The 14,487-nt window shown below is 49.7% G+C and overlaps 2 protein-coding genes across 5 annotated transcripts in view; both read left to right on the top strand.

The window, feature by feature from the left end:
- grm8a (glutamate receptor, metabotropic 8a) overlaps positions 1 to 14,487 on the top strand; it is a 251,995-nt gene that overhangs the window by 39,458 nt on the left and 198,050 nt on the right. The gene's annotated exons all lie outside the window — the stretch shown is intronic.
- Positions 9,131 to 13,722, top strand: LOC311252408 (uncharacterized protein; the record flags this gene model as incomplete). The annotated part of the gene is made up of 2 exons (XM_084345560.1): positions 9,131 to 10,195; positions 13,558 to 13,722. The coding sequence occupies 2 exons, from the start codon at positions 9,131 to 9,133 to the stop codon at positions 13,558 to 13,560; spliced, it is 1,068 nt and encodes a 355-aa protein (XP_084201686.1). The 3' UTR covers positions 13,561 to 13,722.

The raw sequence follows: 14,487 nt of genomic DNA, 5'->3' as shown, positions 1-14,487 counted from the left end.
GTTCCTTTCACAGGGTTCACGTGTTTCGACCCCTGCACCGCTAATCAACTGAGGAGAGGGAGAGCTAGAAAATGAGATGGAGAGAGTGGGAGGAGGAAGATTTAAAGAGAGATATAAGGACAGGACTTGAAGGTGCACCCAAAGGTGGACAAACCAGCAATAAGAGCAGATGGAGAGAGAGTGTGGGTGAAACGGGGACAGTAAGAGATTAATTTGAATGAGGAGGGTGAGGGAACGACGGAGGAAGCGCACTGAACTGATAGAGCAAAAATGGAGAGAGCTACGGAGAGGGAGAGCAATTATAGAGGAGGGAGAGAAAAGGAGAACAGTGAGGGGGTAGGCATGGAAAGCAGCGAGGAGGGGAAGGGGGGGGAATTGAAGGAGGGAGAGGCAGAGGAATAAACCTTAACTGTCAAGATCTCATCAGAGGAAAGTACAGCCTGAGGGCATCACCACCTCCTACTGGTAACACTGGATTAATCACTCACACACACACACACACACACACACACACACACACACACACACACACACACACGTTTCACGAGTCATGGGAATTGGAAAGGTTTATCTACCAGCACATTAAAAGGGATCTGTAGGCTTATTGGATAGATACAGCTGATTCGTGCGCTCACGTGCGTTCTTGTGCCAGTGTTTGAGTGTGTGTGTTGTACGTATTAATTCAATGACTGACAGAGCGGGCCTTGTTTCTTGAAGGCGAGAGAGCGAACACTCCTTTCTGTCAGTAAACTTGACTGGTTGTAAAACGGGAACGCTTCTCTGGTTCCAACAGAAACGACAGAGTCGGATTCAGAAGCTTGATGACTCATTCTTTGATGAGTTTTGGGGATGAGACGAGGAAACGACACGCAGCAGGGGCCAGAGGTCGGATTCCAACCTGGAGCCGCTGCAGCGAGGACACAGAATCTGTGCATGGGGCGCATGCTCTACTGTACCAACTGCTACGAGGGCGCCCTGATACCAGAGTTTATGACTTCATTTTAACATATCTATTTATTTAGTTTTACCTAATATTAGTATTTGCATTAGCCCCAAAAATCGAGTATCGGTCGGGCTTTAATTCTTGTAAAGCTGCTTGTGTTAATACAAGATTTATAATTTGAGAAGTCAGCTTAGTTTATGTTTCAGACACGTTGTCACACCAGTATTAAAAATAAATGAGTTTGATATCCAGCTTACTCTTGGAAGTTACGGATTTAAGTGTCTCTAATGTGTTAGAAACCTTTAGAGTGTAGGAATATTAGGTTCAAGTATCTCTTTCTATCTTTCTTTCTTTCTTTCTGTCTTTCTTTCTTTATTCCTTCCTGTGACAGTGCACCCGTGGAAAGACTAGCCCAAAACACAACACACACTCGCACACGTCGCCGCATACAAATGTGTGTGTACCTTCTGCGGCTCTGTATTGTTTGTTTCCTGACACTCCACACCACTCGGAGCGGATAAAGATTTATCTAACTCGGTGCGAACGCAGATGGGGTAAAGAGAGTCGGATGAGCCAGAAGAGGAAATGGAGACAGCACCCCACAAGGCAACAAAAGACATTCTTACATTTCAGACCAGACATTCGCTCGCTGAGGTCCGATGTGTGGAGGCTGGAGTTTGTTATTTTTTCCCACAGTGGTGGCCTTCGGTTTGCACAGTCAAGCCGAAACTAATATCTTCAGGAGGTATCCTTGCAGCTTCATCCTTCGTCACATTTTCTCATCTTCCTCTCCCGTTTTTTGCTCACTTCTCTACATTCTTTTCACTAATCTTTCCTCCCTGTTTCTTTATGATCTCTTTCATCTCTGCTCCCACCCCACCGTCTCTTCTCTATCTCTTTGATTATAAGTGTGTGTGTGTGTGTGTGTGTGAGTGAGTGCCACTTCTGTTGAAACGTCCCACAGACTGTTGTACTACAAGCTGAAAGAGAGCCTCTATATCTCGGGGAAAGGGGAGGCAGCTGCACTCCTCTCCAGCAGCAGTCATATTGTCACCAAAGACTTTGAAGTTATAAATAATGTCTCCTGTCTTTGATTCTCTTCACAACCACTTCCCTTTAATTGGCTTGGCTACACCCCGTAGAGTGTGCGTGCGTGCATGTACACATGCGAATTGAGAAAAAAAGTTATTTTTGCGCCATTTTTCACAGCCTAAGAATAAGAAGTGAGAGGTTTAAGCAGGCCTGTCTGAGTGCATTTGGCCCTCTGAGGAGATCTGGGTGTGGGTGCATAAGAGCGTCCTCTTTATGAATGTGTGCGTGTGTGTGTGTGTGAGTGATTGTGTTTGTGTGTGTGAGGGATAGACAGCTTCTGACAGTAAATCCATGTGTGTTTTGAAAGGAGGGATCTGTCAGCTGTCAGCTTGTGATTTCTGTCTGGAAGTTAAGTGACTTTTTTGATTAATGTAGTCTGTCTTCATAGAAAATCCCTCCTGTCTGCCCACCTTCTTTAAATATGCCTCCATTATATCCCCCTGCTCCTTTTGTTTGTTTATGTCTGTAAGACACAGACATACAATCTGCTGCGTGTCTTCGGCTGCCAATTTTTCAACAAATTAATCTCTATTTGGTTTTTCCGACTATTTTTACCACTATGTTTCAGTGTTTTCCCACTAGCGGTTTTTAGAGCACGTTCATCCATCTGTTGACGCTGGAATCTAATTTTGCCCTCCTGTCTGTCAAACATACGTTCCTCATTTGAATTTTTCTTAAACTTTTCCGCAAGTTGCTGACGGTACTTCCTTGTTTTCAAGGTTCTTGTACTAATTTTCATTCATATCCACCTGGATTGCATTTAAGCTCTCACGTCCCAACTGTGTTTGTGTTTCTCTCTCGCTCGCTCTGCTTGTCAAAAAGCCGACAGTTTACGAATCTGCTGAGCTGGATCTGAAATTGGCGTGTCCTCAAAGAAAACACGATGGGTTTGTGATTTTACAAAAAGCCCTGCGTTGGGATTCAATCACTGACAGCAGTCAGGATCCAACAACATTACAGCAATGCATATGGTTGTCCTCATTTATCATAGCTGTATGTATACAGCCAACAATAGCATGAAATAACTATTTTACTTACAGTAGCATCTGTCATGATGCCCAGATTAGAAAAAGTGGGCTAGGAGTTTATAACCAGTAGGTACAAGTTGCTTCATAGTTCACAGCATCATTGCAGCACAAAACAAAAACTTGTTATGTACTCAAAGTTTACTATTCTTACACTTTTTAATTTAAGTATACTTTTTTACACTTAGAAGTATACTTTTTTTAATACTTAGACGTAAAGTTTACAAACTAAAAAGTAGGCCAATTTAGCCCAAAGAAGTGTTAAAGTAGCACACTTTACTGATATTATTAGTATACTTACTACATAAAGTATACTTGGGTAATATGCTTGAACTTTACTCACAGTAAGTTGCTTGATAAAATGAACTTGAAGTATACTTCTTTTTTGTAAGACAACCACAGTCTGATAATCATGGCCCATGCGCCGTAGAGCTGGAGCGATTATTCGATGAATTGATTTTCCCATTCGATTTGCCAACTATTATCATAATCGACTAATGTTTGAGTATATTCTTTAAGGAAAAAAAGTGTAAATTCTCCAACCCAAGCTTCTTAAATGTGAATGTTTTGTGGTTTCTTTACTCCTCTGACAGTAAACTGAATATCTTTGGGTTGTGGACAAAACAAGACATTTGAGGATGTCCTCTTGGGAGACACTTGAGAAAATAATCAACAGATTGACGGACAATGTCGGTTGCAGCTCTGATACACTGAATACAAAATATGCCAAGATGTATTGCACAGTTTACACGAGATGAAACCACTTGATTGATGTTTATCATGGATGGATGGCCAAAAAGATGGTCATGATCATTTAGGCCCATCATCCATACTCAACATCCGCAGCTTGAACAGAGAGTATGTTGAGGAGCAGGACTGCAGTAACAATCCTCGCCAATGGCCGGTCATGCTATCGACTTTTAGCTCTTCATTGCCACCCCGTCTCATCCCTCACTTGACATCCGTGTGATCAGTGCCTGTTAACTCCTAATCAAACTGAATAACATTGACTGCTTCAATCTCTTAGAGTCAAAAGGTCGACAAACCCACATTTTCTCACCTCTCTCTTTTCTCACGTTATATTTTGGTTTTATGGATCTAGATCTATGTGTAATCTAACAAATAAATGTTCTTTTGCTTTAGGAGGTGTTACACATGTGTTAATAGTTGGAGGAATTTACTGTGCTGTGCTTCTGCATAAGTTTTCCTGCAATTACATATAAAATACTTTACTTTATAAAAGGGTTTTTATAGATCCGTTGCACAGCGCCTTGGGAATTTTGTCTCGATATGTCTCTGTGTGTGTTATCCAGTGTATATAGAAATCTGTGAGTGTGTATATATGTCTGTCCTTGAATAAATATAAGAGGTTCCTGCTGGAGTGTGTGTGTGTGTAAGAGCAGTGAGCATCTGAAAAGCTTTCGTCAAGGTTTGTGTGTGTGTGTGTGTGTGTGTGTGTGGGTATGTGCGTGCACAGAGGCTACTGCTCAATTAGCTTGGGCGCACATCAGATATGGGACTGCATCGCTGTCCTGAGAGCAGCTATCAGGTAACACACAGACACAAAAACACACATCCCACCACTCACACACACACACACACACACACACACACACACACACACACACAGCTATCTTGCTGCAGAGCCACCAGGTGCTCGGACTTGGCTAATTGAACATAGCTCATTGATTGGCTGGTCATCTGAGATGGGAAGTGCTTGAAAATCTATAGCCACAGGGAGATGGTGATGTGTGTGTGTGTGTGTGTGTGTGTGTGTGTGTGTGTGTAGTGAGGAGACAGATTTGTGGGACTTTGGACATTGACAGTGAGACAGAAGTAAGCTGTGTGTCTGTTACCCCAGATTGATTTCAACTTGTGTTCATTTTTAATTCAGTAAGACAGAGGAATCTTGGTGTTGGTCTGTACCTCGTAACAGCTCTCCTGCTAACAGATCCCTGTGCCAACTTTAGAGATTTTCTCAGAATGTGTGCGAGGATGCATGAAAAAAAACATTAACAATTCTTTCACGTTGTATCATACTGACCTCAGTTTCTGTTCACGGACGCTCACATTCTCAATGACTCATTCAACCCCCCAAACGGAATTTGGAGTGTTTTTCAAACCAATTTGTGAATGAACTTTTCAAATTAAAACTACTTAATGGTAATGAGGTGGCAACAGCTCGTATCTGAGGACCATCTGGTGGAACATTTGGGTGAGTAAATAAATCAGTCATTGCTATCTTAAATGATTCAAGGCACAACCCCTGCTCTGTTTAATACCTGCGGTGGTCAACAATCAGATGATTGAGTGTGTTTAGGCCAGCCCTCTGGTTAGAAGAGGGAAGAGGGCTAACAGCATGGCCTGTGACTCATAGAAGCTGATGCCATTCATGCACTGCGGGTGTAGCCAGTAAAAAAAATATATATTCCTCTGCAAATCAGCTAAGCGAACGGGTCGTGTGACGTGTTCAGACAGGGTGTAACCTGCCGATTCCACTGGGGACGTCTGCATTATGCTACGGCTTCGACGTGGCCGCCGGAGCTGGTTGCAGCCGTTTCAGACAATGCTTGTGGTTCCACCGGCTGCGCCATGATGTGTTTCAGCAACGTCCCAGAGCAGCTCTCCACTCTGCTCTATGGGAAAATGCGTGGCCAATTTTCAAAATAAAACACCCTGTGTAGACTCTGGGTCTAAAAACAACACAGCGTCACACACGCCAGGGAACAGAGACATGCCCAGTGTTCACACTGGCACAATCCTGGCATATTTCAAAATGGGCTCACCCTGACTTTAGCCAGGGGCTTGCTGGCCCTGCCTTGGTGCAAGGTTAGCCCTGAGTTTGCAGGGTTATCCCCTGAAAATCTACTAAACAGAAGGCTGAAAGGTGCCAATTTAAAACGCATCACAAATGTCAACATTAGCTGCGTTTTAACCCAAATCGAGTAGAAATTCAGTGTGAATCATATCACCCTGGGCGCAGGTGAGCCCTGGGTTAATAATTTGTTTGTGGAAACAGGCTAGGTTATTCAAGGGCCAATGCTTAGCCCCGGGCTAAGCATATACTGTGTGACAAGCCCTTAAGTGATGCAACATTCCTCTGACAAATACACTTTAAAACAAACAGTTCACTTTAAAAGTAAAGTTAGAGTCCAGAACAGAACAGTTAGTGGCAACTTGCTGGAGGACACTTCAGCAGGCCACCCTACTGCCCTCATTGCAGTGAGACACTCGCATAATATACAACAGCTTTTAGATAATGGAGACAATCCTATTTTTTATCCCCCTGGGAAGTCAAACTTAGCCTGTTGCCCTGGGACTGACTAAGCAGGATGCATGTCTACTCTTGTGGGAACCCGTCAGAAGTAGGCCTTTGTTCTATTATGACATTTCTGCCACTAAGAGTTTAGCCACATTTGCTCAGAACAAATCTACATGTTTTTTTCCCCCCCTTCAATGTCTCTAAAATAGCATGTTAGCATTGTTGTTCTTCAGAGAAACCAGCGGGTACAGATTATCCACTCAGTCCTCCCCGCTCCCTCTCCCTCCCTCTGCATTATACAGTATGAATCTGTCCATGGTGCTGTATTCTTACTTATTTATTTATTTTTCTTTTCTAAAGATGTGATATAAAAGCCGCTGGAGGGGACTTCCTCCTTCCTGTTTGGTGGCACAGTGAAAACATTCACAGCAGGACACACACACACACACACATCTACCTAACCCCAGAAGCTCGGAGAGACAGATAAAAGAGTATCTCTGTCTAAGTATCCGGAAGTGTGTGTGTGTGTGTGTGTGTGTGCATGCGTGCGGGTGAGTGGGTGGGTGGGTGGCGAGCTCTGCTGATGGGAACGAATGAATAGAGGGGGTGATGAGAAGCATCTCTCTGCAGATTAGGACGGATTGTTTTCCCAATAAAAACAGGACATTCTCTTCTTTCTCTCAGTTATTCTCCCCGGGAGACGGAAAAAGACTTTGAGGGTCAGCTGTGGGAGAAGGAATCCAGTGTGTGTGTGTGTGTGTTTGTACGTCCGTGTGTCTCCGCGAAACATCGCACTTTTGCATATTCAGAAGCGAAAACTTGCCCGAAGTCTCATCACTTTTTCATTTCGACTCATGCACATTTAAAATTCTTTATTTAAATCAGCTAATTAGATAAATTGACTGTGTGAGAGTCAAAAATGCCAGAGCTTCGGCATCGCTTGGAAACACACGCGACCACACGCATGCATTGCACGCACACACACACCCTCCATTATCCTGTCAATCCATATGTTTCTGTTATTACCCAGATGATCCATATCTTCAGAAGAAGACATTTACCCTGGCTATCTTAGTCGCAGAACCATGGGACCCTGCTTCAGTATACGGGAGATATTACATGTGTGTGTGTGTGTGTGTGTGTGTGTGTGTGTGTGTGTGTGTGTCCCCAGGGTCCCCAGGTTTAGTATGCAGGATGTGGTCCTCAGCTTTAATCCATGCTGATGCCTCTGTAGATTTTGATTATTCTCTCAGTTACATACAAACACATGCACACACACATGTGCGCACACACACACACACACACACACACACACACACACGTACGACCCGTATATTGAAGCGCACACACGGTGGTCCCTGCGGCCTTGATTACTTTCTTTCTATCTGTTTCTTTCCTGCGCGCTGGGGGTCACGATACATGATCCCTGCCTCCTAGCAGAGCTTTAATCAATGCACTGATCAGTGTGTGCGAGTGTGTGTGAAAGTGTGCGCAATCAATATATAACACAATGAACAAATAACTGTTTTCTTGGACCTCGGACTCTGTTCACGGATGTGTGCTGGCTTGCGCACGCGTTAAGGGTTAAACAGATTGATTCCAAGCTCTTATTTTTTAATTTGACTCTTAGGGTGCAAGGAGGCAGTGGCAGGTGCACACAGAGACAGTGTGGGATCAAGTAGAATCCATTATCTGCATTATCAGCGGGTCACTTCGGCTCCTCTCACCCCATTTAAGAGCAGCACTCTTCCCCCCCGATGCACCGACAGTTTGGTAATGGAGAGCAGGAGCCGGAGAGGAAACTAATATTCTCATACGGGACGTGGAGAGTCGCAACCGCAGCCCAAATACACTGGCAAGGGGCAGATGATATCTGTTTTTGAGATGAATTCACATTTCTGGACTTGTTAAGGATCTCGCAGCAGTCAGCGAATTTCAAAGATAATCAAGATTTGAGAGGCTGCAGAGATTCATGAATGCAAAACGTGCTTTAAGAGCAGACGAGGGCAGGCTTTAGAAATGTGTTGCAAGGACACAAGAGGAGCGGTGTCTCCAGATCACAGCGAGCAGCGGGGGTTCCCTTTGCTCGGCATCTTCAAAGTTACGCTCCCACTTTCGTCAGCTTGATCATGTGAACTCAAACTGAGAGCGGAGTAAACAGCAGCGCCGTCTGTGTGTTCACGGCGCATGTAGTGAATATATGCCGGCGTACTGTGTGCCTTTGCGGCGAAGGTCAGTGTGTTTTCGCTCCGCCGTTCTTGTGGGATTCGGTTTTTAGATCTTTGCGGGGAGAAATTTCGAGGCCGGGTCACTTTGTTACAAGTGTCTTTGTGGCGGACAAGGGCAAAGGCTCATGAAATACAGGAATACGCTGCAAATAAAGGATGCGCTGCAACATCCTAGGACATTTCCATCAGGACGTGTGAAAATACAGAAATGATGCTGTGGCAGTGGGGTGTGGTTGAGGCGCCGGCTGCTGGAGGAGAGGGAGGAGTGGCTCAGCCGGTGCTCAGACAGCTGGACAGAATCAGGTAATCAGTCAGCTATATAAGCATGCTTGTAACCTGGTTCTGGTCTCTTGCAGTAGGCTGGGTCCTGTGGGAGGACCGAAGCAGAGCCGCACAGCGCCGACAAGACGCGGAAACCCTCGGCCGAGAGAGACGGCTGTTTGTTTGTTGTTAATTGTTTTTGTTTGACCTCCTGGGCAATAAAAGCCGGTACACTTGCACCGTCGGCCTCTGTCTCCTCCTTCCTGCCCTCCCCAGTGAGCACTGAGGCTCACATCTGGCGCCTGAACAGGGACCTGACATGGAGGCACAGACGCCGTTGTCGCTGGCTCTCCAGCACCTCGCCACGATGCAGGAGAGCACCACCGCGCTTCAGCAGCAGCAATCTCAGGCCCTCGTGGATATTGCGGCGGCCCAGCGGGACGATCGTGCTCTCCTGCGGGAGCTGCTGCAGCGCCCGGTCACCCTGGGCCCTCCGGACGCGGCTACGGAGCCCGGCCGGGGCCGGCCTCCGCCGTTTGCCCTCCAACGGATGACCGCTGAAGATGATCCGGAGGCGTACCTGGACATCTTCGAGGGCACGGCGGAGGCGTGTGGGTGGCCGGAGGGGGAGTGGGCGGTCCGGCTTCTTCCTCTACTCACCGGGGTAGCGCAGCTGGCCGCGCACAGCCTGCCGGCGGCCTCCCGGGTTAACTTCGCGCTGCTGAAGAGGGCCATCCTGGACCGTCTAGGCAGTACACCCGAGGGACACCGGCGGCGGTTCAGGGGGCTCTCTTTTGAGGAGGCCGGCCGCCCCTTTGCCTACGCGCAGCGGCTCCTCGACACCGCGACACGCTGGCTCCAGCCGGCGACGAACTCCGCGGAGGACATCGTCGGCCAGGTGGCACTGGAGCAGTTCGTCGCCGGGCTGCCCTCCTCCACCTCCAACTGGGTCCAGTGCCACCGACCCCCCGACATCGCGGCCGCGATCGTCCTCGCGGAGGACCACCTCTCCCTGCCCCGGCGGAGCATGAAGGAGGAGGCGAGGCCAGCGACGATCCCGGCGGGCCGTCCCACCCCGGCCCCGAGGAGGAGATTCCCGGCGGCAGCCGCCCCACACGCGCACACATACACACACACCTCCCCGGAGCATGCTCCGCTCCGGGACTCTAACCGCTCTCTGTCTCCTGTTCCGCAGGGCCCGGCCTACGCGTCTGAGCGACCGGCGCCCCGGGGGGCTCCTCAGATGCCAGGGCAGGGGTGCTGGCGGTGCGGGCAGCCCGGCCATCTCCGGGCGGAGTGCCCGCTCATGGAGGTGGGGCAAGTGGTTCGGGTTGCGGGACCGCCGGCCCCCTCCCCCGGTCCGGAAGGGACGTATCGTATACCGGTATGTATGCAGGGGGGTACACACCAAGCTCTGCTGGACTCTGGTTGTGAACAGACCATGATCCACCAGCGCTTGGTTCGACCAGGGGCGTTGCTAGAGGCATCGTGGGTGAAGGTGAGGTGTGTGCATGGGGATATTCACGATTATCCGGTGGTGACTCTGGAAATTTGTTTTAGAGGGAAAAAGCATAAGGTCAGGGCTGGAGTTAGCACTCGCCTCCTGCACCCTCTAATCTTGGGCACGAATTGGCCGGGGTTCGCTAGCTTAGCGGGGGAAACTATGAGGGTGCAGTCACGTATGTCAGGGAAATGTGAGTGGTGTGCTGTGCTCAGTGGTGAGACGGGGGTGCCTCGTCCTGACGCTGCCGGGGGGGGCACGGGGCCACCGGGGCCAGCCCAGCTGGCTCCGGGGGCCCCCCAGATCGCCTCCATGGAAGATTTTCCACTCGAGCAGTCTCGGGATGAGACCCTCCGTCACGCCTTTGACCAAGTGATGAGAATTGATGGTTGCCAGGTGCACCCTGGCACAGCACCCACTCACCCCTATTTTGTCGTCATTAGGGACAGGTTATACAGAGCGACGCGTGACGCTCGGACCGGAGAAGAGCTCACCCAGTTGTTGGTGCCCCAAAGCCGTCGGGAAACAATTTTCCAGGCGGCTCATCACAACCCCATGGCAGGTCACCTCGGCTATGATAAAACACTGAGCCGGATCATGGCCCGATTTTACTGGCCGGGCATTCGGGCGGATGTAAGTCGGTGGTGTGCGTCCTGCCGCGAATGTCAGCTGGTCAACCCGCCGGCCACCCCAAAAGCGCCGCTGCGCCCCTTACCACTGATTGAGGTCCCGTTTGATAGAATCGCCATGGACCTCGTCGGGCCATTAGACCGGAGCGCACGGGGATATCGCTTTGTGTTAGTCCTAGTGGACTATGCAACGCGCTATCCCGAGGCAGTGCCCCTGCGCACCATCTCCGCAAGGAGCGTGGCACAGGCACTGTTTCAGGTAATCTCCCGAGTCGGGATCCCGAAAGAGATCCTGACTGATCAGGGCACGTCATTTATGTCACGGACACTACGCGAACTGTACGAGTTATTGGGCGTCCATTCAATCCGGACTAGTGTATACCACCCCCAGACCGACGGCCTGGTGGAGCGGTTCAACAAGACACTAAAGAACATGATTCGTAAGTTCGTGCACGAGGATAGCCGTAATTGGGATAAATGGTTGGACCCTCTGTTGTTTGCAGTGCGGGAGGTTCCCCAGGCCTCCACGGGATTTTCCCCCTTTGAACTCCTGTTCGGCAGAAGACCCCGGGGTGTCTTGGACCTGGTTAAGGAAAGCTGGGAGACGGGTCCGAGCACCAGCAAAAACGAGGTACAGCACGTCCTGGACCTGCGAGCAAAGCTCCATGCACTGGGTAAGTTGTCACGTGAGCATTTGCTCCAGGCCCAGGAGCGTCAACAACGGCTGTACAACAGAGGGGCTAAACTCAGACAGTTTGCACCGGGAGATAAAGTGCTTGTATTACTCCCCTCCTCGAGCTCCAAATTACTCGCCAAGTGGCAAGGGCCCTTTGTGGTCACACGGCGAGTGGGGGATGTTGACTATGAGGTGGTGCGTTCTGACAGGGGTGGGGCCACACAAATTTACCACCTCAACCTCCTTAAAGCCTGGAGGGAGGTGACGCCTGTTTCTCTGGCAACCACGGTGATCGAGAGAGATGAGTTGGGACCGGAGGTGGCTAATTCAAACCAGCCAGTGCCGGTCCCCTTTGGTGACCATCTCTCACCGAGCCAGAGAGCAGATGTGGCCTCGTTGCAGCAGCGTTTTGCTGACGTGTTCTCTCCCCTGCCAGGACGCACCTGCCTCATACACCACCACATAGAAACACCCCTGGGTGTGACAGTCCGGTCACGACCCTATCGGCTGCCCGAACACAAGAGGAAAATTGTTCAGGCGGAGCTTCAGGCCATGTTGGAGATGGGAGTAATAGAAGAGTCCAACAGTGACTGGTGTTGCCCCATCGTGCTGGTTCGCAAGTCCGATGGGTCAGTACGGTTCTGTGTGGACTATCGCAGGGTCAACGAGGTGTCCAAATTCGATGCCTATCCAATGCCCCGGGTCGACGAACTCCTGGATCGGCTGGGCACGGCTCGCTTTTATACGACATTGGATTTGACCAAGGGCTACTGGCAGATTCCCCTGTCGCTAGAGTCCAAGGAAAAAACGGCCTTCTCCACTCCGTACGGTTTGTACCAGTTCGTCACACTTCCGTTCGGATTGTTCGGGGCCCCAGCCACTTTCCAGCGCCTCATGGACCGGGTGCTGCGGCCTCACTCTGCATATGCTGCTGCCTACTTGGATGATGTGATCATTCATAGTGAGACCTGGGGGCAGCATGTGCAGCAGGTGGGGGCAGTGCTCGACTCTCTGAGGCAGGCGGGGCTCACGGCCAATCCGAAGAAGTGTGCGGTGGGACGGAGGGAGGTACGGTATTTGGGGTACCACCTGGGCGGCGGGCAGGTGCGGCCACAGGTACAAAAGACCGCAGCGATTGCGGCCTGCCCACTACCCAGGACGAAAAAAGAGGTCAGGAGGTTTCTGGGGCTGGCTGGTTACTATAGGAGGTTTATTCCGGCCTTCTCGGAGCTGACCAGCCCCCTAACCGACCTGACCCGTAAGAGTGCCTCGGATCCGGTCCAGTGGACGGAGCCGTGCCAGCTGGCGTTTGAGAGGGTAAAACAAGCCCTCTGTGGGGAGCCACTCTTGTACACTCCTAACTTTTCTCTCCCTTTCATCCTGCAGACCGACGCCTCGAACAGTGGGCTGGGGGCCGTTTTGTCCCAGGAGGTGGAGGGGGTCGACCGCCCCGTACTGTACATTAGCCGGAAGCTGGCTCAGCGGGAGGTGAACTACAGTACGGTGGAAAAGGAGTGCCTCGCCATACGGTGGGCGGTCGGTGCCCTCCGCTACTACCTCCTGGGGCGCCCATTCACCCTCTGGTCGGACCATGCCCCGCTCCAGTGGCTCCACCGCATGAAAGATGCCAACGCGCGGATCACTCGCTGGTATCTGGCTTTGCAGCCTTTCAGGTTCAAGGTGATCCATAGGCCGGGTAACCGCATGGTTGTGGCTGACTTCCTCTCCCGCTCGGCGGAGGGGGGGGGGAGTGGGCTTGCGGCCGGCGGGATCCCGGCCTAAGTCGGGCGGTGGGGGTATGTGGCAGTGGGGTGTGGTTGAGGCGCCGGCTGCTGGAGGAGAGGGAGGAGTGGCTCAGCCGGTGCTCAGACAGCTGGACAGAATCAGGTAATCAGTCAGCTATATAAGCATGCTTGTAACCTGGTTCTGGTCTCTTGCAGTAGGCTGGGTCCTGTGGGAGGACCGAAGCAGAGCCGCACAGCGCCGACAAGACGCGGAAACCCTCGGCCGAGAGAGACGGCTGTTTGTTTGTTGTTAATTGTTTTTGTTTGACCTCCTGGGCAATAAAAGCCGGTACACTTGCACCGTCGGCCTCTGTCTCCTCCTTCCTGCCCTCCCCAGTGAGCACTGAGGCTCACAGATGCAAACTCAAATGCAACAAACACTGCATATCCAGTCCATGCCACGGAAGTGCTCCAGGCCTGAGTTTTCAAATTGATGAAGATGTTTTCTTAATTTCCTCATGTTTATTTTCCTTTTTACATGTTTCTTGAGTGCCAGCTTGTTTGACCTTGTCAGCCAGATCCAGAGAATTTCAAATAACTTCACAGTAAGAGTAGAAGCGCAACAGTTTATCTGGTACAAGCCAGAAGTCCTTCACCTCTTTGTGCTGTCGTGTCAAAACTAGGGCTGTAACTAATGATTATTTTCATTGGCGCTTAATCTGTCAATTATTTTCTCAAAAATTGATTCATTGTTTTGTCTATAAAATGTCAAATGTGCTTCCCTAAATCCCAGATGAGGCCAAACTGTTTTGTCCATAATCTAAAAAGAGATTCAGTTTGCTGTCATAGAGGAGTAACGAAACAAGAAAATAATCAGGTTGAAGAAGCTGGAATTCGAGAATCTTGACGTCCATTATTCTCTAGCCAAAACACAGCATGTCCTCCGTTTGCAATGCATTCTGGTCTGTTGAGGCAACTCAAGGCATCTCCTCGTCCTTCTGAAAAGTGTTCTACAAGCTTTTTATTGCACCGAGAGTGTATAAAATACAGTTTATAGGTGAATTTCTCGTTTCAGTTTAGGCTCAGAGGTTTTATGAAATCTTCTGAAATAAATCGAATGTAGTTCTGTGTGTATCCGAGCATTGC

The sequence above is a fragment of the Pagrus pagrus genome, assembly GCF_965226575.1.
Source record: "Pagrus pagrus genome assembly, chromosome: 23".
NCBI classification, from domain to species: Eukaryota; Metazoa; Chordata; class Actinopteri; order Spariformes; family Sparidae; genus Pagrus; species Pagrus pagrus.
The sequence above is the reverse complement of the archived record's forward strand: the minus strand, read 5'-3'. Positions and strand labels throughout refer to the sequence as shown.